This window comes from Elephantulus edwardii, unplaced genomic scaffold, assembly GCF_000299155.1.
Source record: "Elephantulus edwardii isolate Elephantulus edwardi_28Jun2011 unplaced genomic scaffold, EleEdw1.0 scaffold00038, whole genome shotgun sequence".
In the NCBI taxonomy this organism is placed as follows: domain Eukaryota; kingdom Metazoa; phylum Chordata; class Mammalia; order Macroscelidea; family Macroscelididae; genus Elephantulus; species Elephantulus edwardii.
The window spans coordinates 17,106,202-17,132,004 of record NW_006399788.1 but is presented as its reverse complement, the minus strand read 5'-3'; the positions used below and the strand labels follow the sequence as shown (position 1 = coordinate 17,132,004).

Below are 25,803 nucleotides of genomic sequence, written 5' to 3'. Positions count from 1 at the left end.
TTCTGCCTAAAGCATCCTTGATTGTAGCAACTCGAGGTTTGAATTTGTTCTTCAGTTCCTTGAGCTTAAGAAATGCTGAACGAGTTCGGCCCTTTTGATTTTCTGACTCTAGCTCCTCGCACATTTCATTGTAGTATTTTGCTTTTTCTTGATACTACTTTCCAGTCATGTTGTAATTCCTGCTGTACACCTCTCTATCTTCTTTCTGCTTTATCCTTCATGGATTTGTTTTCATGTTCTGAGAGTGAAATCAGCTTATCTCTTTCAATATATGTCAGCTTCTGGCCATATGTAACTTTGAGTGACTCACTCTTAATTTTAAGCTTTTCCAGGGCATCCTGCATCTGCTTCTGACAGTGGTGTTCAATCTTTTGTTAAATATTTTTTTAGTCTCATTTTCTCTAGCAATGTATTTTGATTTCCTTCTTGATTTTGGTTTGATCTGTAGTGTGGGAAGAGTAACCTACATAGCCCATGGCCTCCCAAAAGAACAAACAGTTACATCTTGGAAAAGGTGCAGCCAAAATATTCCTTGGCGACAAAGATGACAAAACTTCATCTCACATACTTTGAGCATGTTGCTAGGAGAGGCTGTTCACTGGAGATGGACATCATGCTTGGAAAGGTAGAGGGTCAACTAAAGAAACGAAGACCCTCAACAAGGTTAACTGACACAGTGACCACTGCACGGGCTGAAGAATATCAGAGATGATGAAGATGGCACAGAATAGGACAGGATTCAGATCTGCTCTTTGTAGAATCACTGTGAGTTGTACTCAGCAGCATCTAACAATAACAACAGCTTAGGGTTTTATCATATCTTAAAATTGAACAAGTAAAGTTCTCTTTACCAACTTCATAATTTTTACATATAAGGAAACTCCTGTGTTATATGCTTCTCTTATTTCATTCTCTTCTCATTTGTGGTGTCCCCTAAACCTTAGTCCTTGACCTGCCACTCTTTCCTCACTCTAACAACTTGATACTTCTATCATCTACCATTGTAGAATACTTTTCACCTTCCATTGTTTTTTCCAGAACATTTGTAATCTGCCAGTGCTGAGCTGCTTGTTGCAGTCCTTCTTTTTTTACATCATTGCCATTTTCAATATTTCCCTTTGACTACAAAGCTGTCTTCACATTCATGAGTCATCTTAAAATCTTGCTTTTTCCATTGCGTATACTCCCATTTCATTCCAAATATCTTTGGGTGATGCAGTGGTTAAGCATTCAATGGTAACAGTGCTGTTAGGCCAGTGATTCAAACCTATCTATCATCAGCTTCAAAGAAGAAAAGACTTGGCAATCTGCTCCCATGAAAATCCTGACTTTAAAAAGCCTGTGGGGCAATTCTCCTCTGCTACAGAGGGTCCCTATGAGCCAGAATCAATGTGACAGCACACTAAAGAACTGTCACATACATCTACTTATTCCTTCTCCTCAACTGCTTGGAAATTATGATCTTTTTTTAATGCTAAATTTCCTCAGAGGCTTTAAAGTTCCATTTTTCTCCATCTAACCTAATCCCCCTCCTTTGCTTCTCCACTGAAATTTTTGTTACAAAATGCCGTCATCCCCTGTTTCAGTCTGTATCCCATGGACCCTTTAGATTTTTTCCAATTATACCTTCCTCTTTTTACCAATCTCTTTTCTCAGACCCAAAGTAGACTCTATTCTAGCCAAGTAAATTCATTTGGCACCTACAAATGGTCTTTCCCTGCCTCCCTCCCCACCCCTTGCTCTCCTCTTATTCCCATATACTCATTCTCACCTTTCTGACTTCCAGGGTCCAACTTCCCAGTGTTCTCTTTTCAGCCAGACGGTTTTCTCTTAATGCATTAATATAGTCAGCAAATGATTATTTTGTATTTTCTGTCAAAATGTTAGGCATTTTGCTAGACAATATAAATACATATATAAATAGGCAGTTATAATTTGGTGTCATCAGTGCTAGGATAGAAAGCTTTAGATGCCAGAGGTTACATTTAGGAGAGACATGTTAGTGGATATTGGGGTAGGACATGAAGATGTACCAAATGATGCTTGGGCTGTCCTAAATTGAGTCTTAAATTCCTGAGCCAGAGAAAGAATGAAAAGAAAAAAGACCAAAATCAAAACTTAAAGTGTCAAAATCCACATATATTCTCTTCACCTAACCAGACATATTACTTAGCATTCTTCTTGGCATCTATGTTGTTTTGGTTTGGTTTTTTAATTTTTTTTTTATATTGTTGTTGTTGTTGTTGTTTAATGCCGTCGAGTCATAGACGACTCATAGCGACCCTATGAACGAACAGCCTGAGCACTGTTCATACATAGAGTTTCCAGAGGCAAGCCATTTCGGAAGTGGATGCCGCTCCTGCTTCCAGGCTTGTTTTAGTCGGGAAGCTCCAGCCAACACTGTCCACCATGGGTACCCATTACCACGTTTGGCACATTAGTGTCAACAGTGTTCAGCATCACAGCAACCACGAGTTACCTCTGTACAGCAATGCACAGACCAGTGCTGTACCACCTAGAAGAATGTTTGACAGGAAACGTTTTTTATATTACTCTGATGTATTTACAAAGTTTGAATACATTGTTTTCACAAAAGATCCTTCCCATTTCCTTCACCCCATCCACCCATCGAATTGTGCAACCCTATGATTAACAACCTACATCCCCTCATCCTCAACCTTCTATTTCCTCCCTCCTACCAGTTTTGGATCCCCATACTCATTCTACAATAATGATTTTATACAGTTTTTGACCTTGTGGGACTTAGTTCACTTAGCATAAGGCATTTATGTTTTCAGTGTAAATTCTTATAATTTGCATTATATTGTCTATGTTATGTTGTGTTGTATTGTGATATGATGTGATGTGCTGTCCCGTTGAGTCACCTGCAACCCTATGTATAGCAGCTCTGAACCCTGCCCTGTCCTGAGCCAGTATCACTAATTCCTACATACCAATCAACTCCCTTTGCCATAGTCACAATATCAAAAATTCTCATCCAGGGTCTTCCTCTCCTACGCTGTCCCTCTGCCCTTCCAAGCATGATGCTCTTCTCCAAGGATGAGTCTCTCCTGACTGTGTGCCCAAAGTATATGAGATAGAACTTCAAAATCCTAGCCTTCACTGAGAAACTTGGTTTCACCTTCCCCAAGACAGACCTATTTGTTTTCTTGACAGTTCATAATATGTTCAAGAATCTTCTCCAGCACCATAATTCGAACGCATCAATTCTTCTGTCATCCTTAGTCATTGTCCAACTCTCTGAAGCATAACAAGTAATTGTGAAGACCATGGCCTGGATTAGGTGCACCTTATTCTCCAGTCTGACTTCATTGTCTTTCAGTACTCTGGAGAGGTTGCTGGGAGCAGATTTTCCCAATGCAATTCGTCAATAGCTTTAAAAAATTTCTCTTGATTTCTTTTTATTATACACCTCTCTCTTTCCTTAGCTATATTGTAAGCTTCTGGGAAGTAAGGGTTTTATCCTGTAATTTTCTAATTCTTATGTCATTTGCAAAGTGTTCATTGAAAGTTAACCATCAGAGGATCAACACAGTGGCTAACATCACTTGGGGCTTAGGCTCTTTCGGAATATTATTCCACAAGCTAGATTGTTATTGTCAACTTTGCGAAGTATTTTTAGTTAATTCTTTTACAAGGTTTATTTTCCATTTGTTTGTGTTGAAGCAGAATATTCCCACTTGAAGCACCTAGTGAGTGGTCATTGGCACCAGTTATGTATACATTTGTCCTTTGATGGTGGAATGGAGACTTTTGAGGTGCTGTCTTGCTTTGGAGAGTATGACTAAAAATTATTTAAAACTCTGTTGCACTGGGAATCAGTGAGAACTATCACAGAGTCACAGGATTGAAATTACAAACAGCTGGAAGACCTACCTAATCATTGTATTTCTTCTGTCTCAACTCACTGTTACCCATATTGTTGTACAGCCTTTTTTATTTGTTTGTTTATGGGCTTTTAATTCTCAGAGGAAGACAGTGCTGATGACTGAGGTTTGGCCAGAATGTTTTCAGGGTCAGAATTTTCCCCCATTGTATATATTCACATAGATCAGTGAGTGGTGTTTAACTTTTTGGGAGTTATATGGCAGTCTGATTGAATCTGTGAGAAAATGTTGATATGTACACAGAAAATTGTCTAAACCATTTTAGTGAGTTCCAGGGCCCTCTGAAACCTTCCTTCTCTCACCTACCCCACGCTGTCAGCCCTGTGGGTCATTAATTATTAGCCTATCCTAAGAAAATCCATGAAAAATTGTTGCCTTTTTAAAGAGAGAGATGCCACCCAGTGAATCGTGGTCTCTTTTGTCACCATTCCATCTTACTTTAGATTGGTGCATGTACACTCTGACAGCCTTAAGACTCATTACACATCTGCTCTGTGAACCACTTCTAATTCCCCTCCTGGAATCAGTGAATGCATGTGTATTGTTTTTTTAGAAATACACTTAGATAAATCAGTTTTGCCCAAGCACAGAAAAATCTCTAAATGCATACTGATGTGTTTCTGTGCAAATAAAAATTAGAAACTAAGTATAATTATTGCTTCATAGCTTTTTTGGTATCTGCAGTAAAAAATTACTTTCAGGGTATAGAAGACCTTATAGCAGGCCATAATGGAGACCTTTTGTCCATATAAAATACTGAAGGAAAATACATCAGAATGTACATACACATATTCAGCAGTAGCATCTCAAATGGGTGTACTTTACTGTGCTACTATTTGGGATTTTATCTTTTTTAGATGTTTTATTCATCTAGTGCTGCTGTTAACAGAATTACCACAAGTAGGTGACTTTAACAACAGAATTATTCTTTCATATTTTAGGTGGCTGGAAGTTCAAAATCAGGGTCTCAACTGTAGGGGGGAAGGCTTTCTGTCTCTGTCAGCTCTAAAAGAAGATCCCTGTCTCCTTGCAGCATCTGGAGTCCAGTGTTCCTTGGAGATCTCTTATCTTGTCCTCAATCTTCCCCTAGATGTAGGGGGTTCTCAGTGCTGGGACCCGAGCACAACGAATGTGTTTCACTCCCAGCTTGTCTTTCATGGTAGCAGTAGGTCCCTCCTATCTCTGCTTACTTGTTAAATCTCTTCTTTATCTCAAAAGAGATTAATTTATGATAGCCAAATTATATCATAAATCTGTCTTATGTTGTATCCTGCCTCATTAGCATAATTGTCTCTACTCCAGACTCAGTAACATCACTGTTGCAGTTGTTCTTGTTGTTCTTGTGTGTCGTCGCATGACTTCAACTCTTAACAACCCTATGCATAATAGCTCTGAATCCTGCCCTGTCCTGAGCCAGTTTATCATCTCTGATACACCTTCCCTACCCCTATTACCCTAGTCACTGAGTCAGTCCATGTCATCCACAGTCTTCCTATCTTCTGCTTTCCCTCTACTCTTCCAAGCATGAAGTCCCTCTCCAAGGGCTGATCCCTCCTTACAACATACCTAAAGTATGTGAGACAGAACTTCAAAATCCTTGCCTCCAAGGAGCAGCCTGGTTTGACTCTCTCCAGAAAAGACATATTTGTTCTTTTAGTTGTTGCTATTATGTGCTGTCGAGTAGCTTGTTACTCATAGCGGCCCTGTGTACAACAGCCCTGTGAAACCTGCTCTATCCTGTGCCAACTTCACTGTCTCTGACACACCTACCCTCATTACCCTGGCCATTGTATCAATCCATTTCATCAGTGGTCTCCCTCTCTTTCTCTATCCTTCCAAGCATGATGTCCCTCTCTAAGGACCTATCCCTCCTTGCAGCATGCCCAAAGTATGTCAAACTAAGCCTCAGAATTCTTGCTTCCAAGGAGCATCCTGGCTTCACCCTTTCTAGGACAAACCTGTTTTATATTCATGGTATATTCAACACGCTTATGCAACACCACAGCTCAAATGCATCAATTCTCTTTCTGTCATCCCTAGTTATTGTCCAACTCTCTGATGCATAGCAAGTAATTACGAAGACCATGTCCTGAATCAGTTGTTCCTTAGTCTCCAAACTAACATAATTGTTTTTAAGTACTCTGGAGAGGTCCCTGACAGCAGACTTTCCCAATACAATTCATCTTTTGATTTCCTAGTTACTGGTATCAAAAGTGTTAATTGTGGAGCCAAGCAAGCTGAAGTTGTTAACAATCTCAATCTCTTCATTATCTATCATGATGCTGCCAGTTGGTCTAGTGGTGAGAATCTTTGTTTTCTTGATGTTGAGCTTCAGTCCATATTGAAGGCAGCAGTCCTTGACCTGCAGGAAATGCCTTCAATCCTCCTTAGTTTTGGCAAGCAAGGTTGTGTCATCTACATAACACAGGTTGTTGATGTAAGATCATAGAGGTTAGGGTTTACAACAGAATAATTACAGCAGATAACCAAATATTATTATATGATTCTGAGAATCAAGACCTAGCCAAGTTGACACATTTAGGGGTTCACTGTTCAACCCATGATGTCAGGGAATCTGAGTGGTACAGGGAAAATAAAGGTAAGTCTTCTCTCTTAATAAATTGCATTTCTACTTTTTTCTTCTAATGCTCTAAAAGTATTTTTAAAAGGAAATGACCAAAATATATTATCCAGTGAAAACCTATCCAACATTTTAATTCATGAGCCTTCATTTTGTTTCCAAGTTCAACCTTGATTTATTTCAGAAAAGGTTGTTAGTATTTTTTAACCTGTTCTAAAAATATTAAACTCATGTTATGCTAGATAAAAATTAAAACATTCTAAGGAGCACATAATAAAATATGATTGGACTTTATCATCCAGGAGAACTGAAGTCATCTCAGGGAGATAGATGGATAAAGAGCCTCTTTTAAGGATGCTCTGACTCTGCGGCTTGGCTAAATCACATGGTGGTGATGGTGGTTGTTAGGTGCCATCCAGTCGCTAATGACTCATTGTGACCCTCTGTTTGTTAGCTCTGAAACCTGCCCTGTCCTGAGCGAATCTCATTGTTTCTTACAGAGTTAATCCCATTTCTCCAGTCAATCCATCTCATCCTGGGTCTTCCTCTCTTGCACTCTCCCTCCAGCCTTCCAAGCATGATGTCTCTCTCCAAGGACTAGTCCCCTCCTGACCCTCTCCAGGAGAGACCTGTTTGTTCTCCTGTCAGTCCCTGATATGTTCATCACTCTTCTTCAGAACTACAAATTGAAGGCATTGATTTTTTTTCCCTCTATTATCCTTGGTTATTGCAAGGATGCATAACAAGTAATAGCAAATACCATAGCCTGGATCAGGTACACCTTAGTCTCCAGACTGACATTATTGCTCTTCTTTCAGTAGTCTAGAGAGGTCCCTGACAGCAGACATTTTCTGATTCCTCTAGTGTCTTGGCTACACTGCTACGATGATTTAACATTTTACATCACTTAAACTCATGGGTCTCAATTCGAATATCTTGTAAGATACACTTATTTTATGTTCTGTAGAATCAGATTGTATAAATGGAGTGGTTCTCAAGGTGTCATCTCAGAGCAGCAGTATGAGCACCTCTTTGTAGCACTGTGGTTATTGTGTGCTATTGGAACCGACCCATAGCAACAGGTTTTCATAGACATTTAACTGCTCAAGAATAGATTGCCCATCCTTCTCCCACAGAGCTACTGGTGGATTCAAACCACACACTTTTGGACTTGCAGCACAGCTTCTTACCACCAGGCCACCAGAGCTCCCTGAGTAATAGCAAGTTCTCAAGCTCTATTTCAGATACACTGAACCAGAAACGGGGGTAGGAACCAGCAGTATTTGTTTTACCAAACCTTGTCTGTGATTCTTACACAGGCAAAAGCTTAAGAACCATTGATATCATGTGAGATAGCATTGTGAAAAGAATTAACTGTTCCAGAAATATTTTTAAAAAAATTAAGATAAGGATGTAGAGACATTGGAACTCTAATGCAGTGCCGGTGGGATTATAAAATGGTACAACCGCTATTGAAGGCAGTTAGGTGTTTCCTCAAAAAGCTGAACATAGGAATCCCATATGATCCAGCTATTCCATTACTAGGAGTATATCCCAAGGAAATCAGAACTGAGACACGAATGGAGGTACATAAACCTATGTTCATGACAGTATTATTCACAATAGCAAGAAAATGGAAATAACCCAAATGCCCATCAAATGAATGGATTGAGAAATCGTGGTACATCAACACATTGGAATGCAATGCAACACTAAGGAACAACAAATTTGTAAAATACTTTGTAACATGAAAGAGTCTAGAGAGGCTTATACTGAGTGAAATATCTCAGCCACATAAGGACAAATACTATATAAGACCACTGTTGTTAAAATAGGAGGATAACTGAGCAAGATATGAATGAATGTTCAAAAGGGCTTGAAGGAGTGAAGGAGGGGGCAGGACAAAAGAAGGGGGAAAGGGGCAAAAAAATCACTGAAGTAGGAGAGCTGGAGGTAAAGGCATGGGAAAGATTCAGCAGTGACTTGAAAAGACAGGGTGATAATTAGATCATATGGTAATTATATAAAATATAATTATATAAAACATAATTATATAAAATATAATGTACATTTATTGATTATATAAAACTAGTAAAAAACTAAAGTAGTAAAATCTATGTACAGTATAGCACAGAGATCTTAAACATGCAGTTCTTAGGGTTTTGACCTAGGTACCCCATCCAGTCTTCCTGTCCTTTCCAGAGAGCTCTGGTGCCTTAGTGTTAAGGAGGTGTGTTGCCAACCCAAAGGCCCACTATTCTAAGACAAGGTTATCTGCTGGAGAAAGATGGAGAAAAATTGATTTATTGCCTCCGAAAAACCACTGGTGGGTCAATTAAGAGTCAGTTCCTGGTGCAACCACTGTGGAAGGTATGGTGCTTTCTCAAAAAGTTGAAATAGAGATACCATTTGACCCAGCAATTCCACTACTGGGAATATACCCCAAAGAGACCATAACTGCCATCCAAGCAGATATATACACACCCATGTTTATCATGGCTTTGTTCACAATAGCAAGGAGTTAGAAACAACCTAAGTGTGCCCATCAACAAACGAATAGAGAAGCTGTGGTATATTCATACAGTGCAATACTACACTGCATTGAAAAACAAGGAACTCATGCAGTATTATTAAAAATGGGTGACCCTGGAGGACATTATGCCGTGTGAAGTCACAAAAGGACAAATACTGCATGGTGCCACTGTTGTTAAACAGGACTGACCTCGGGGTTGGAGAGACACTGAGAAAGACGGGTTCAATAATGTATACTGCATTGAAACAGATGAGGGAGAAAATTGTTTAAAAGGGGTATGTGATTAGGTATTTTTGTCATGACAGGAATCCAGAGTGAAGGCTGCATACTGGAGTGGACCCAGGGGAGGGTTTGTAAAACAGTGAAAGAATTTTTTTTTACTTTTCCAAGAGGGTAGTATACTAGAGGAGAGGGTTGGGAAGGGAGAAAAGTGCAACAGTGAATAAATGGAAATCCAACGTCTCTGTGCAACAGTGAATAAATGGAAATCCAATGTCTCTAAATTTTCATTGAAATTAATAATAAATTTTTTTTAAAAAAAAGAGTTCCAACTTAACACTTTATAATAACAACAACACACACTGCCAGTCAGTTCTCAGCCAAGTTGGATGACAACCAGTACTATTCAGTAGTCCACTTTTCACTGGAAGAAGTAGGAAGACTTGATGGGCTAGACACAGAAAGAGAGAGCAGTCTGTAGCAGTCTCTTTTAATTAAAAGCAAACTCTTTTAAATGTTTATTGTTTGTAAATGACTTGTTCTTTTTTAAAATTACAAAGCTTGGTTCTGTTTAGGTTTTTTTTTTCTTTTCAGCCTATGGACCAAGCTTCTCTCAAAAACAGTGATGTTCTCATTCTGACGGGGCTCACTCAGATTCCAACTGCAAACCCGGATGGCATGGTCGGGGAGTTCTGCAGCAACCTAGGTATGTACAACACCTCTGATCTCAAATTGAATGGTACATTTTAGATCATGCCCCTGTAGTATTATTTTACCCTTCCCTTTCCATTCACAGCCTCAGCTGCTCTGAAGAAATTCTTCTAGCCTCCATTTACAGCCACTCTTTCCATCTGGCCTTCAAGGCCTGCAGTCAATAAAAGCAGATCTTAAGCCACTTAAATCTGAATATGCAGTAAGAATGGTTTTTACAGTCACAAATTAGAATCTTTACCACTTTATACCACCAATACACAGCGTTTTCCCACTTGATTCATATAGAAAACTTTTATTCCATCTTTTTGCTTTTTTTATGAGGTATAAGGGTTCTCAGTAGGTGGTCGTTGTCAAAAAAGGGAAGACTCATATTTGCTTTGCAAATAATAGCACAGAAAAAGATCATTATACTTTATATTCATAACAGTAATAACTGAACAGGTGCATTTTCCCCACCAGTGTTTGGTTCCTATTATATCTGTTTGGGAAAATTAAATTGAGGGACTTGTGGAAATTTGCTACCTGGGAGAAAGTTATTTTCTGTCTATATAATTGCAAATAAAATCTGAAAGCCTTGCCTTTCATTTAGAAAAGTGTTAATGGAGATAATAAGCACATTCATAACAACTTTAAGTGATATGATGTCACTAAGTCAACTTTAACTGACATGTGTTATGTATACTCTAAGGAGAAGATTATTTTAGATTTATATGAAATTTTACTTAGGCTTGATAATCACAGCCTGTTTCTGGTTCTTTGCTGATACTGAGCAAACATAGTTTTGTTCTTGCCATGGAAAAATTAGTAGTTTTAAGTAGGCTCACCCAAACACAGCATTTCCCTAGGGGTTCAAGTCTACCCGTGAGTGGCTCCAGGGGAGAAAAGTGACCATTCTCCTTCTGTGTCATCCAGAGCCTCAGAAAGACCACCTATGTTAGTTCCAACTCAACAGCAATTAGAGAAAGTGTTGTAAGTAGAATCATTGGTTAGTTCATGGGTTTAAAAACTAGAATTATAGACTCAAAAAACTTAAAATATAGAAGGAATCTTACATCAAATTACTAGTTTTCAAAATGGAGTCTTAAAACATCTGCCTCAGAATCATGGCAAAGTATCCAAAAGTTCAATTTTGGACAGTCTACCATAGGTCTTAGGTCAGACTGTTGGGAGAAGAGGTGGAAAAAATGGTATTTTCAGCAGATTCCCTGGCAATTTTTCTGCACACTAAAGCTTGGCAATGACTCGTCTGGTTCATTCCTCTGATTTAATGCATGAGAAAACTGAAACTCCCCAAAAGTGTAGCAGTTTCTCTGAGGTGCAGGGACTAGAGCCTTAAACCCCTGGCCACTGGAGTTCCTTTTCATGGTACCACGCTGTCGTGGTAGCAAGTCAGCCAGTACTCAAGTTATATCATCCAGAAAACCAGGCAGCATCAAATACATTACGTCCTGAACCCACAAGATGCTTTTATGAATTTGTTTTTATAAACCAGACAAAAGACAAAAAGAACTTGAGTTTTAAAAAATTATTTAGACATTATAACTCTCAGTGTACTTACTTGGTATACATGAATTGCTATTCTTTATTTTTTGAAGTATTTTAAGTATGTAAAGTTTGGAGGATTTCCTTAGAGACAAAACATCATAAAATACTACTCAGAGTTCGTTAGAAAAGGTTGGCCTGTTTCCCTATACATTGTTCAGCAGTGGCCAGAGACAAGCCAGCATATTTTTTCCCCCTTCTGTCTACTCCCCATCCACAAGTCCAGCATATTTTTGAGAAGGAGCTTGGAGGGTCTATTCTGAGGAATAGTTGCAAACTCTTTAATTGTATGTCCTGTTCCCAAGGACTCACGCATTGAATACAAAGGTAAAAAATAAGCAGTCACAACAGCGTAAACATTGAAAAGAAGATGATTGTCAGGTTCTAAGAAGCAGAGTATTATATACATAAGAAGTAAATTATAAGCAGAAGTAGGAAAATGAAAGAAATAATAGATTGAAGGGGGTTTTAAAGTTACATTCTAGCAGTCATTATAAAATTTATTTTGATACTTTCTTTTTTCCTGTCTGACTTCAATTTCTGCAGCACTTACAGTCCGGAATGGAGGTAATGTCTTGGTTCCCTGCTACCCTTCTGGAGTGATCTATGACCTCTTGGAATGTTTGCATCAATACATTGACTCTGCTGGCCTCTCCAATGTCCCCTTCTACTTCATCTCCCCTGTGGCTAATAGTTCTCTCGAGTTTTCCCAGATTTTTGCAGAATGGTATGTCACTATTCTTTTTTATTTGATTCAGAGTTCATACACTCAAGCAGCAAAAATATAATGCCCTATTATTTTTCCTCACATTACTTTGAAACTTTCATTTTATTATTTTTCTTTATGAGTGATTTATAAATCTGAATGAAACAAACCCTATCTATAACATGCCGGGGTTTATAAGAACAGTTGTGAAGGAGTAAGGAATAAAGGGCAAAGACTAAATTTTACAATACTTTCTAAGTCAGTAACAGAATGTTAATGGGTTTATCTTCCCGCATACTGCCCTCTGCGTTTCACAAAATGAAACTACATGCTGAACAGTTAAAAAAAATAAAACAATTTAAAATTTACACCAAATCTAGTAAAGAACCAGTAGGAGGTTTGTGGTGTTTTTGTTGGTTGTTTATTTTTTTATTTCAAAAGCATGATATTTAACAACATCAAGTTCAGCTGCAACAGTGTAATCGACTGAGTTCTCAGGTGGGCAAGTACAGAGCCATATGGTCAGGGGACCTTTGTTAGGGTCATTTGACACATGTTTAAATCTCCCTAGGAGCTCTTGTACTGCAGTCCATAGGGAGTTGCACTGCTCACCTGAAGGCCATGTTTCAAGATGTTCAAATCCCACAGTGACTCTGAGGAGAAAGATGGACATTCTCTTCCCATATGATTTATAGCCTCAGAAACCCAATAAGGGGTAGCTGTGAGTAGATATGACTTGATGGAAATGTTTTTTGAGGGTTCTTAAAAATCTAATTTCCCTGTAAAAAAAAGCTCAGGGTTGAGTTGATTAACTCTACTTGAGTAGTATACCCAACAATGCCAGAAAAATATCTCCAAGCCTTTGAAGGCTCTGACACGTATAAGATAGAGTATGTTTAGTTCTTTTTTGTTCTATGGTAGAACCCAGATAGACTTCTTCTTGTTGTTGTTGATTACCATAGAGTTGGAACCAATCCATAGCTGACCCTCGTGTGGGTTTTCAGAGGCAGTTACATTGGAGGAGATTGCTCATCCTTCTTCTGCGGAGTAGCTGGTGGCCTCGAAACGTGTGCCTTTGGAATTGCAGCGCACCTTCTTGCCACCAGGCCACCAGAACGTCCTAAAAAAAATAATATTTCATTAACTATCAAGTTAGCAAAAAAATGTTTCTTTATCACTCTATCTTAACATAGCCTGGTGTTTTGCTACCCTGCTTTATTTTAAAACAAACCTAAACAGACAAATATGGACTGACCCTTGTGTAACAAGGCACTGGTGCTTCTGCAGGAGCCACAGCTGTACCATCTGAAGGGCAAAGCCTTCCTAATTCCTGAGGGCAGCAGCCACAGAGGCCATGAGGCAAGGCCTGAGTGGCTGGGAGCAAACGCAGGAGAGTGGCTAGTCCTTAGGCTGAAGAGACACTGACTCCTGGTGAAGCAGGAGAAGCAGCACCAACAACTCTGAGAGTGGGCTGAGGTGGTCCTGGCATGGGGCCCAGCAATCGCTCACTAAGTTAATTTAAGTCTAGAACTAGCATTTTTCCATTTTAGTAATCAGATTCTTATTTAGAGAGTAGAAGTGCTTTTAAAACAGGACTGTTTAAGAGAACAGCACAATGAATTCAGGGAAGAGAGCTTGCCTGTTAGATGTTTACAGGGTTTTCTTTGGTTGTAAATATCAAACAGATGAGCCAAAGGAATCACAGAGCTGCTTGTGTCTCAGCTGATGCACTTATCATGTTGTAAGGATTGATGTGGATAAAACCAACTATTAGAAGCTTCTCGCTCCAGGAAACCTGGATAAATGAGAAAGGACGATGTGAAGTGAAAGCTAACTGGCCATGAAGAATAGGGAACAGAAATGACTATCAACATCTTCTGTTCCCATAACCCAGTTAACAGTACACTTGAGTTCAGAATAGGCAAAACTCTTTCTAGGACAATGAATCCTAACCTGTGCTGTACTATGAAATTACCTAGTGAGCTTTTCAATATCCCATTACCTCGCTACAGTCTCCTTGATCAGACCCTAGACATCAGAATCCTTTAAAGCTTTCCAGATGAATCCAGTGTGCAGTCAAGGTTGAGAACTAGATGTAATGAGAGGAAGTAAGAAAACCAGCTGCCCTGGCTTACCCTAGGACTCATGTTCCCAGGGACTAGGACCTTTTCAGTGCTAAAATCAGGACAGCTTCTATAAGGAAAATCTTTTTCTTTCTGTAAAAGGTGTTTATGGAAATTGTTGCTGCTGTTGTTAAGTGCCATTTTGTCATTTGTGACTCATAGGGACCCTGTGTACAATAGCTCTGAACCCTGCTCTATCTTGTGCCAACCTCATCATCTCTGATACACTCATCCCTATTACCCTCGTCACTAGGTCACTTTGTCTCATCCAGGGTCGTCTTCTCCTGCACTGTCCTTCCATTCTCCGAAGCATGATGTCCTTGCAACATGCCCAAAGTATGTGAGATGGAGCTTCAGAATCCTTACCTCCAAGGAGCAGCCTGGTTTCACTCTCTCTAGGACGAACCTGTTTGTTTTTCTAGCAGTCCATGGTGTATTCAACACTCTTCTCCAGCACCACAATTCAAAGGCATTGCCTCTGGTCGTTGTCCAGCTTTCTGATGCTTAGCAAGTAATTTCAAAGACCATGGCCTAGATCAGGCACATCTTAGTGTCCAGACTGACACGGTTGCTCTTCAGTACTCTGTGGACATTATCCTGAGGGAAAAGTAGATACACCAGGGTTTTCTTATTTTTTTCTGCAGTTAAGTCGCTGGGTTACCAATGTCTGATTTGTGGTCATCTTATACTCCCCTCTGATGTCTTATAAATAAGCCCTCACTTTAAAAGGACAGAGCCAGCCCCAACCTGGAACTAATTTTTCATCACAAGCACCTTTACATGTTGCGCATGCAACTTTTAAGTCATCAAAGAGTCTCCAAGTCTTGTCTTGCACTAAAATAAGGATGAGTAAGAATCATATGCACTTTTTCATATTACCTGTAAGCTCAACTTAAAAAAAGACATAGTCTGTTGTTTATAGCCCAGACATTTCCTGTAGCCCTTTTACAAATCCTCTTCCCTCCGTGTTCATCAATATTCTCTCTCTCATTGTTGCTGTTGTTGTTAGATGCCATTGAGTTGAGTATGGTAAGTTGAATATGGTCAAGCAGGGTTACCCATGATGGACAGGCTTCAACAGAGCTTCCAGGTTAAAATAGACTAGGAAGCAAGATTGGCCATCCACTTGTGAAGTAATAGGACTTCAAAACCCTATGACTAGAGGAGCATGAGTAGTTCTAGAGTTAGAGGTAGAGTCCAGATGGGAAGACACTCAAAAATGAGAAGACACAGCTACAGATATCACTAATGATTGGAATGTGGAGTGTATAAAGTATAGGAAAACTGGAAGTTGTCAAAATGAAGTGTAACACATAAAGAAGACATTTAAGCATTAGTAAGCTGAGATGGACTGGAATTGGCCACTTTGGACCAGACAATCATATGGTTTTTTTCTTGTTGTTTTTGTTGTTGTTGTTGGTAGATGCCGTCAAGTCACCTGCAATCCATAGCAACTCTATGTACAGCCGCTGAACCCTGCCCTGTCCTGAGACTGCCTCACTAATTCTGACACAACAAACCCCATTACCCCAATTACTGTATCGTTCCATCTCACCCAGGATCATCCTCTCCTATACTGTCCCTCCACCCTTCCAAGCATGATGTCCTTCTCTAAGGATCAGTCTCTTCTGGCCACATGCCCAAAATATGTGAGACAGAGTTTCAGAATCCTAACCTCCAAGAAAAAATTTGGCTTCGCCTCTCCAAGACAGACCTATTTGTTTTCTTGGCGATCCATGCTATGTTGAAGACTCTTCTCCAGCACGACAATTCAAAGGCAATAATTCTTCTGTCATCCTTAGTCATTGTCCAGCTCTCTGATGCATAGCAAGTAATTATGAAGACCATTTCCTGGATTAGGTACACCTTAGTCTCTAGACTGACATCATTGCTTTTCAGCACTATGGAGAGTTCCCTGACAGCAGATTTTCTCAATGTAATTTGTCTTTTGACTTCCTGGCTGCTGGTGTTAAGAGTGCTGATTGTGGAGCCGAGCACACTGTAATTGTTACCAATTTCAATCTCTTCTCCATCTATCATGGTGCTGCCATTTGGCCCAGTGGTGAGAATCTTTGTCTTCTTGATGTTGAGCTTCAATCCATATTGAAGACTACAGTCCTTGACCTTCTGCAGCAGACTCTTCAGTTTCAGCAAGCAAGGTTGTGTCTGCATAACACAGAATGTAGATGAGTCTTCTTCCAATCCTGATGCCACATTCCTCCTCATAACACCATGCCTCCCAGATGATTTGTTCTGCATGTAGATTGTAAAGGTATAGAGACAGGATGCATCTCTGACACACACCTTTCCTGCTCTGTTCTGAGGACTGCTTCCTCTTCCAAGTACAGGTTTTGCATAAGTACAATCAAGTGTTCTGGGATTTCCATTCTCCTCAAGGTTAGCCAAAATGTGTTGTGATCCACACAGTCAAATGCCTTTGCATAGTCAATGAAACACAGATAGACATTCCTCTGACGCTCTCTGATTTCTTCCAAGGTCCGTCTGACATTGGCATTGTTTCTAGTGCCATGACCTCTTCTAAACCCAGCTTATATTACTGTATTTCTTTTATTTATTCTCTCTTACTACCTCTTAAATATTGGTATTAAGTAACGATTTCATCCATTAGCCTCTGTTCTACTAATTCTATTCCCCATTCTTTCTTGTGACTTCAGCTATCTTAGTGATTAGGACACTCCATTCAGTAACTCAGACTCTGGCTTTTCCTTTAAAGTTGGTTCCTTTTTCACCTCCATAACCACAGGCACAACAAATGCTTCAAGGACAAAAATCGTACTTCATTACCATTCTTGCTGCCTGAATTTATTTTCCCTTTAATTCTTTTTATTTAGGATTGCTACAATCCCAAAGGCATGTGGTTTAGATCCACCAGCTCCACAGGAGAAGGATGGGCAGTCTCTTTCTGTAGGATTAACTGTCTCTGAAAATTCAGTGGAGGGTGAGCTCTGGGTCAGTTCCAACTCAGCAGCACAACAGTCTGTTAAGGCTAATTCCAGCAGTCTAGTCCATAGTGAGTTGTTCCACTAGCCATTAAATCCAACAGCACCAGTGGCTCCTCTGGAGAAGGAAAGACAATCCCCTCCCATTGATTTACAGGCTAAGAAACCCACAAAAGGGTCCATTCTAAATTAATTCTGACTGGACGGCAGTAAGCGAGCAACCATTCCAGACACTTGAGTTGTCGCTCTGTTTTCTTCAATCAAGTAACCAACAAATTGTGCCAATTTTATTTCCTAATTGTTACTCAAATTGGTTCCTTCTTTCTTTGCATTTCTACTAGTAAGAATGGGCTGGATTCTCATCATCATCTCTGCCTTAGTCTCTGGAAAAGGTCTCAACTTTATGCTTCATTCTCACACTACATTTGAAAGATCTATCTAAAGTACAAATGTGATCACATCAATTTCTCATTAAAGTCCTACAGTGATAAAATCTCCTTAATGATAGACTAACTTTAGCCTCTTCCGCCATTCTCCAGCTTGACCTTAATACTCTAACCGTAAGGAAATAAAGGGTTTTCTGAACAAACTATTTCAAGTCTCCCCCTGTATGTCTTTCTGTTATCCCTCAGTTCATACTATGTACCACCTCTAAGCAACCCCTCCACTACACTTTCAAGTAAGGTTTCTCTCTACTTTGTTCAAACCATCTTTTGTCAGAAAGCCTTTTCTAAAGCCCCAAATAGAATTGTATTTTTGTGTACCATTGATTTGGAACTGACCCTCCAGTGGGTTATCAGAGATAGTAAATGACATGGGAAGAGATTGTCCATCCGTCTCCCACCCATGGAGCAGCTGGTGGATGCAAATCATGTTGCATTCTGTGTTCTTCTTACATCATAGAGGTGTGTGTATGCACCTACATGTGAGAGAAGCTATGTCTCCAGCAAATTACTTTGAAGTACTAAAAAGTTTACATGTGTGCCTTTTTCTTTGTACTAGAGATCTCTCATGGTGCTTAACACGTAGATAAGATATACTTAACACATTTTTACTAATTGAACTAAATAGAAATAAAGATGAGACACAGGAAGTACTGTTATGATTTCTATAGTAAAGTGTCAAAAAGAAGGATTTTCTCTTTGCAAGTCTGAAAGATGGAGACACCTTCTGTCTTAATATGAGAATATCAGTTACTGTTGTTTTAATACATGCCATCAAGTCACCTGTGACTCATAGCAACCCTATATTCAACAGCCCTAAACACTTTTCTAACCTATGCCCATTTTACTGTCTCTGGAACACCTACCCTGATAACCCCAGTCACTGAATCAATCCATCTCATCAAGAGTCTTCCTCTCGTGCTGCCCGTCCGCCCTCCCAAGCTTGATGTCCCTCTCCAAGCAAGGTCCCTCCTTGCAACATGTCAAAAGTATGTCAGATGAAGTTTTAGAATCCTTGCCTCCAAGGAGCAGCCTGGTCTTACCCTCTCCAGGTCAAACCTGTTTATTCTCCTGGCAGTCCATGGTATATTCAATATTCTTCCCCAGCACCACAGCTCAAAGGCAACTCCCTCCTTCTATCATCCCTAGTCATTGTTCAGCTCTCTGATGCATAGCATTTAATTGTAAAGACTATGGCCTGGATCAGGTGCACCTTGGTCTCCAGACTGACATCATTGCTCTTCAGTACTTTGGAGAGGTCTCTGACAGCAGACTTTCCCGTGCAATTTGTCTTTTAATTTCCTGGCTACTGGTACCAAGAGTATTGATTGTGGAGCCAAGCAAACTGAAACTGTTAATCTCTTCACCATCTATGATGATGTTGCCAATTGGCTCAGTGGTGAGAATTTTCGTTTTCTTGATGCTGAGCTTCAAGCCATATTTAAGACTACAGTGCTTGACCTTCTGAAGCAAGTGATTCAGGTCCTCCTCAGTTTCAGCAAGCAGGGTTATGAAGAGAAGTCAATTTGTAACTTAAAAGATTTTATGCAATCAGAATTTATGGTGAAAATTGATATTGATTCTGCAGTTCTCATGCTGGAATAAAAGAGCAAGAACAGCTAAAAAAACTTTAGTTATTGAAGGGAAAATTTATACCTTTAATTAGAATTAAGGCAATAGTCATTAAAAGACATTAGCAGTATATTTACAATTGAATGGATAGATCTGGACATTCTAAAAGGACACTGCTTTGAGAACAGCAGATGGGACATGGGGGCACAGGGCCAAGAGTTTCTCTCTGAAAGCGCCAGAGGGAGTGAGAATAGCACAGCCTCTCACCACCACAGAGCAGAAAGCATATAAGAGCCTGTAGCCCAGTCACGTAGCACCTTTAGAGCCACAGTAGAAGCAAGAGGTCGGTGTATTCATTGTTGATTCACAGACTGTAGTACTGAGAGTGGGGCTTATTAGGAAAGGAAGTTGGACAGTGAGGGAGGCAAAGAATATGAACCAGTGCAAGTCCAGTATTTAGTCAGCAATCCTAAGGCACACTTCTTCAATTAGTCTAAGCTCTAGTTTGAGTTCAGCAAGCAGCTTTTCTTTCCATCATCAAAAGCAGTAACAACAAAACCTTTAACTGTGGCCTTAATCTCAGGGCTCCTCTGGTTACACCTTACCATAGTTTCCCCACAGCAATGTCACAGTCTCTCCACCATCATCAGGGTCTTGCTCTCACCAGTGTCTTTTTCAAGTGTTGCTGCAATGTGGGAAGTGTGCTCACACACTCTCAATCTCTTTCTCTCTTTTTTATCCTAATCCCACAGCTGTTGATAATTTGCAAGACTGTGTGTTTTAAGGTGAGGTAGATGGAGTCCAGAGAGGACTAACGTAATGACTAAAAGCCAACTTTTAAACTAGCCTCGCAGACAGTTCATTATTTGACTGTTTGGGAAAATAAAATTAATACTTTTTTTCACTAAGTGAAATTCCAAATAAAATGTTAGGGGTAGAGGGGTACAAATAAGGGGAGAAAGGCATAATGACACTGAAAGAGAATTGTTAGCCATCTCTCCTCTGCAGAGGTTTTCAAAGAAGGGTTTATCAATAGAATAAATAGCAAAAAATACTAAAGCTATCAATATATAAAAATAAATTTTTTGAGCTTATCAAAAGGTGCAAAGACTTAAATTCAATATTGTATCCTTATTTGAATCCTACAACAGAAAAAGTACATTTGTGGAAAACCGTTGACATCCAAATAAAGTTTTCAGTTTAGTTAATCATAATGTATTGATGTACTTTATTAGAGGGAGCCCTGGTGTTATAAGAGTTACACATCTAACTAAGGACTGTGCTTCTCTTCCTGGTGATGTGAATTCATCAGCCTGTTTGCAGAATAAAGATAAAACCTCCTACTGTGTGATTTACAGCCTTGGAAACCTAACCTTGAAAGATCAGCTGTAGGTCAGAAGTAACTGATAACAGTGAGAGAGAGAATGTTTCTAGTTTTGACAATGTAGCACTTTTGTGAACCAATTATTGAAGATGCTACTATTAGAGGAAACTGAGGAGAGAACTTACGGGATGTCTTTGCAACTTTTCTGTACTTCTAAAAACTTTCCAAAATAGCAAGTTTATTTTAAGCACCTGGCTATTAACTGAAAGGTAGGTGGTTCACATCCACCAAGAGGACTTCTGCTTCTGAAAGAGCCCATCCGTCAAAACCCTGTGGAACACAGTTCTAGCAGACCCTTATGCAATTGCCTTGAGTACAGTCAACTCCATGCCATCTGGTTTGGACTTGTTTATTTTAATGAGTGATTTTAAGGATTTTTCTTAAATGCCTCATAAGATAATTTATACCCTGAATACTCTGTAGGAAATTGACTTTTACTGACAATGACATTGCTCTGTGGGGAAATGTTAAATATTTTAATGTTTAGAGGAAACTCTGGTAGCATCGTGTGTAGAAAGTTGCTCTGCTAACTTGAGGGTGATGCTTCGCTGGCGGTTCTGACCCACCTGTAGCTCGGAGAAGAAAGATGGCCAGTCTTTTCCATGTGATTTGCAGTCTCTGAAAACCAGCTGGAGGGTAGTTTGGGACTTTTTGTCTGCAGTGATTATACCACTAGATGGCAACAAATACCACAGTATACAGTAAGTAACGTGCTGCTCTGTTTGTTCTCTTTTAAGGCTTTGTCACAACAAACAGACAAAAGTCTATCTCCCAGAACCACCTTTTCCTCATGCAGAGGTAAGACTATAAGATTATTGAGTCTGGGTAGAAAATAAATGTAAATAACCTGATGTAGGTTGGGTAGAGAAGCAGTCCCGTAGCTTGTTGTTTTTTTAAAATTCTGAGTAAACTGATAATATGTCCCTTTGTTTCCCATACAAAGCAGCAGTGAAGTAAATATCATAATAAATGCTGAAGGCAGTCCTTTGTCATATTCATAAATGTTCTTTCATTTTTCTATTAATACATTATAATACCAAATGTTTATATACTTCTAGCATTTTTCTGTTAACTAGATCAGGAATTGTATTTCCATTTCTGTCACTAAAATTTTTTGTTAACAAATTCATTGTCAAACAGTTCTTTTCAGTAATGTCAGTAACATTATGTAAATTTTTAGTAATAAAAGTAACAATATCTCGTTTTTTAAGAGTAAGAAAATTCTCCTTCACATTAACTGATAAATACTTAAAACTTACATACAGAAGTTTACTGTTTTGCTTCTTTTTTTAAATTTTTTAAAAAATTTTATTATTTTGTGTGTGTGTGCCATTAAATTGGATCTGACTGGTACAGGAGGAGATTGCCCCTCCTTCTCCAGCAGAGCATCTGGTGGATTGGAACCCACACCTCTGGGATTACAGTTCAGCTTCTTGCCACTAGGCCATCAGAACTCCCTTGTTTTGCTTCTTTTTTTGTTCATTTCTACCATGTGATGTGTCATGTACATTTTCCTCTGTGTATATTATTATTACTGCCTAATATTCCATAGTATACTATATGAAGGGAGCAGTGGTGGCTTAGCGGTAAGGAGTTGTGCTGCCAATGCAAAGGTACACAGTTCAAATCCACCAGCTGCTCCCTGGGAGAAAGGTGGGCAGTCTCCTCCCATGCAATTAACTGCCTCTGAAAACCCCCCTGGAAGGTCAACTAAGGTTTAGGTCCAATTCAATGAAACACAACAACATGCCATGAACATATTTTATTGTACTTAACCATTATTTTGCTGTTAAATAGAGTTAAGTCTCAATTTGTGTTACTTAAAATAAAGAATATTTAAAGTGGCACAGCTATCTTGGAAATTGGTTTTAACAGTGTCTCCCAAAGCTGGTCAATTCTGTTCCTAAAGTATATGCCTAATAAAAACATATATATGCCACTGAAACACATCCAGAAAAGTTTGTAGCACTCTTTGTTAGTGCTGAAATATACCTAAATGCCAGTGAGCTGTAAAATGGGAAAAATTAGTGATATAATTCTATATGAGGATCATTACATATAAAACTGTAGTTAAATATTACAGGCTGGTGGTGGTTGTGTGCCATCAAGTTGGAGCTGACCCATAGCTGACCCTCCAGCAGGTTATCAAAGGCATTGGCTCACATAGGAAATAGCCCATCTTTTTCCCTCAAAGAAACTGGTCGATTCAAACCACATACCTTATTACAAGCTTAATGACAATTAAAAGAAGTTCTATATAAAAGACTACTTATGTTGTGATTTCATATATGTAATAAACATAAATAAAACACAAAACTAATAAAACAATAAAAACACAAAACTAATCCACGATATTAAAAGCCAGTATATTGGTTACTTTGAAGGTGGCGATGAACCCATAGTGACTAAATGGTCACTTCAGTGATGAGAGAAAGTTCTGAGAAGTCACTAAGCACTGTTTCTTGGTGTTCATATGGGTACATGTTTATTTTCACTACTCCCTTTCTGTTGAAGGGCTAGCTCTACACCTGAGAGTGTTTAGGAGCACTGTCACTCCATTAGCTTGAGCACACCTAACACTCTCATCTTGGTTTCTAAATAGCATCCCCTACTAAAAGGAACCAGCCTTCTCTAGCTAAAAGGACACATCTGACATAGTTTAGCATGAAAAGTTACAATCCATTGGCTGTAACAGGGACCTAAGTCCTTAGTGGTATAAATGGAAGACAATAGAGAACTCCTTCTTCCTGGAGAACACCAGATAACTGACATCAGAAGGAATGAGGGATTGCCTGTTCCACAGTCATCTCAGTAATAATTTATTCTGGCACTAGCATGTTATTGTTGTTAAGTGCTATTGAGTCGTAGGCGACTCATAGCGACCTTATAAACGAAAGTTCTGGACTCCTGTATAACTTTCATCCTTTCTCCAGGTTCATAGGTTTTCCAGAGACAAGCTATTACAGAAGTGGATGCCACTCCTGATTCCAAGCTTGTTTTAATCAGGGAGTTTTACCAAACACTGTCCACCGTGGGTAACCATTCTCGCATTTGACTCATCACTGTCACAGTGCTCGGCTTCACAGCAACCATGAGTTACCTCTGTACAGCAAGTGGACAAACCAGGGTAACACGACCTAGAAGAATGTTTCACCAAAAACAATTAAAGGCAGGCCTGAGGGCGGAATAGAGTAACCCACCTTTGGCTTGGGAGCATGACTTTCTGTTCGCTAGGCCAACTGCTCTCTCTCTCTATGCTACTGTTGTTGTTAAGTGCCGTAGAGTCATAGCCAACTCATAGAGACCCTATGAACTAGCATAGAATACTAATTAATTAAACTAGTATTAAAACTGGTATGTGAAAATTTCATTTCCCTTGCTCTAGATTAATGCTGGCCTGGATTCTTCAAAAATGTCAAAGACACAGGAGGCAAAGGCAGATTGAACACTGCTTAGAAAATAACATTATGACAAATAGATACATGATATGACTAGATTAGGGACTGAAGAAGCAAAAAGCCCTTTTGGTTGGTTTGCTCGCTTGCTTGCTATAAGGAATATTGAGCAGGTGGGAATGTAAGTGGGCCTGTAGTAAGTTAGTTATAAGACTGTGTTCCAACAGTGCCAGTTTTCTGTTTGTCAGGGTTCCTCGATTAGAACGGAATATAGCCTACCACATGCCTATGAACTTAGCTTTTCACATTTCTTTGACAGTAAAATTGTTTCCTCAGAGAAACAGATTGATTATTTTCTTCTCAAACACATCTGTACCTGGATGTATACATATGTAGGGTTTTAGTTTGTTTTGCAATTAACTCTCTAGGAGTTTAATATCTAGCTTACACTACAACACATTTGCCACTATTTTAAGTTTGACTACCATCACCACTGAAAAACTGAAACCAAAAATAGAATAATGTGAGAAAATTAAGTGTCCTAAACATATCTAATACATTTTGCCTTTGTTTGCTTATGTAGTTGAGGGCATTGTTTTGTTTGAGTTTACCTTTTTTCCCCCCATTAGAAGTTTATTTTCCTCTTCACTAATAGCTCTTAGCCTTTATTAAGAGTTTTCCCTTAGCTACAGCCTGGCAGTCTGTTTCTGGGTGGTTACAGCATTGAAAACCTTATGAAGCAGTTCTGTTCTGCACAGATGAGGTCATCCTGAATATTGTCTGACCTAATGGCAAATACCAACCACCACCAGAACTTGGTTTCCAAATTATTATCACATTCTTACCACCTGTGATGTACCCGTTGTTCCGTTTGTAGTTTGGAACGTGAAAAGACCATAGTTACATGATCAGGATTCCTGAAATGCACATTATCATCATGAAATGGGGTTGTCACTTGGTATTATTGAAAGTACCCATGAGAAAATAAGGTTATGGATTTAGTACTGACCAAAAATGGGGCAGAGGGATTCCATGGCAAAAAACTTACCCTTCATTTCATAAGAGATCTGGCCATTAGAGCATGCCCTGATAATTCTCTATGAGCTGAAGTAGTAAGTCAGTTAGAAAGGTAAATCCAATGGGTAAAAATGATGGATTTACCTTAGTTTCTACACATTGATCAGTAGAACTACAGAAACTGTAGATAATGGCTAAAAAATTATGTAAGTGTACAAAGACCTGCTATTTTTAGAAACCCATTCATCTCCTTGACGTCTGTGGGTACAATAGACTCGGTTCTGTGCCTCCCTCAGCCACTTAACTGGAACATGTAATGATTTTGGCCACATGGATTATAAAAAGAATGTCCATTTTCTTTTATATGACTTGGGGGGGAAAGTAGGAATCGATGTTTACTCCATCTTTACACTCCATATCTCATCCAAGCATGTGAAGCCTGATTAAGATCTCCCAGGTAATATTGTGATAACTGATAATAAAAGCAAGTCTTTCTAAATTAAAGGTGAAATCTTCAAGGGTGATAGTTCCATTCTGGTCACATCCTCACCCTTGGGGTGACTTCATTGGGAATGGATAATGCTCTCCTCTTGTGCATTGTGCACGAGGAAGTCCAGTAAATACCACTATCATTCAGATATATGCACCAACAACCAGAGCCAAAGAAGAAGAAATAGATGATTTCTACCAACTTTTACAGTCGGAG

At 39.2% G+C, this 25,803-nt stretch overlaps 1 protein-coding gene across 2 annotated transcripts in view; it reads left to right on the top strand.

The window, feature by feature from the left end:
* INTS9 (integrator complex subunit 9) overlaps positions 1-25,803 on the top strand; it is a 135,388-nt gene that overhangs the window by 65,343 nt on the left and 44,242 nt on the right. For both annotated transcript variants that reach the window (XM_006884874.1, XM_006884873.1), the window contains 3 exons: positions 9,836-9,947; positions 12,044-12,224; positions 21,423-21,483. In XM_006884874.1, coding sequence (XP_006884936.1) covers positions 9,836-9,947; positions 12,044-12,224; positions 21,423-21,483 — 354 coding nt within the window. The remainder of the gene's footprint in view (positions 1-9,835; positions 9,948-12,043; positions 12,225-21,422; positions 21,484-25,803) is intronic.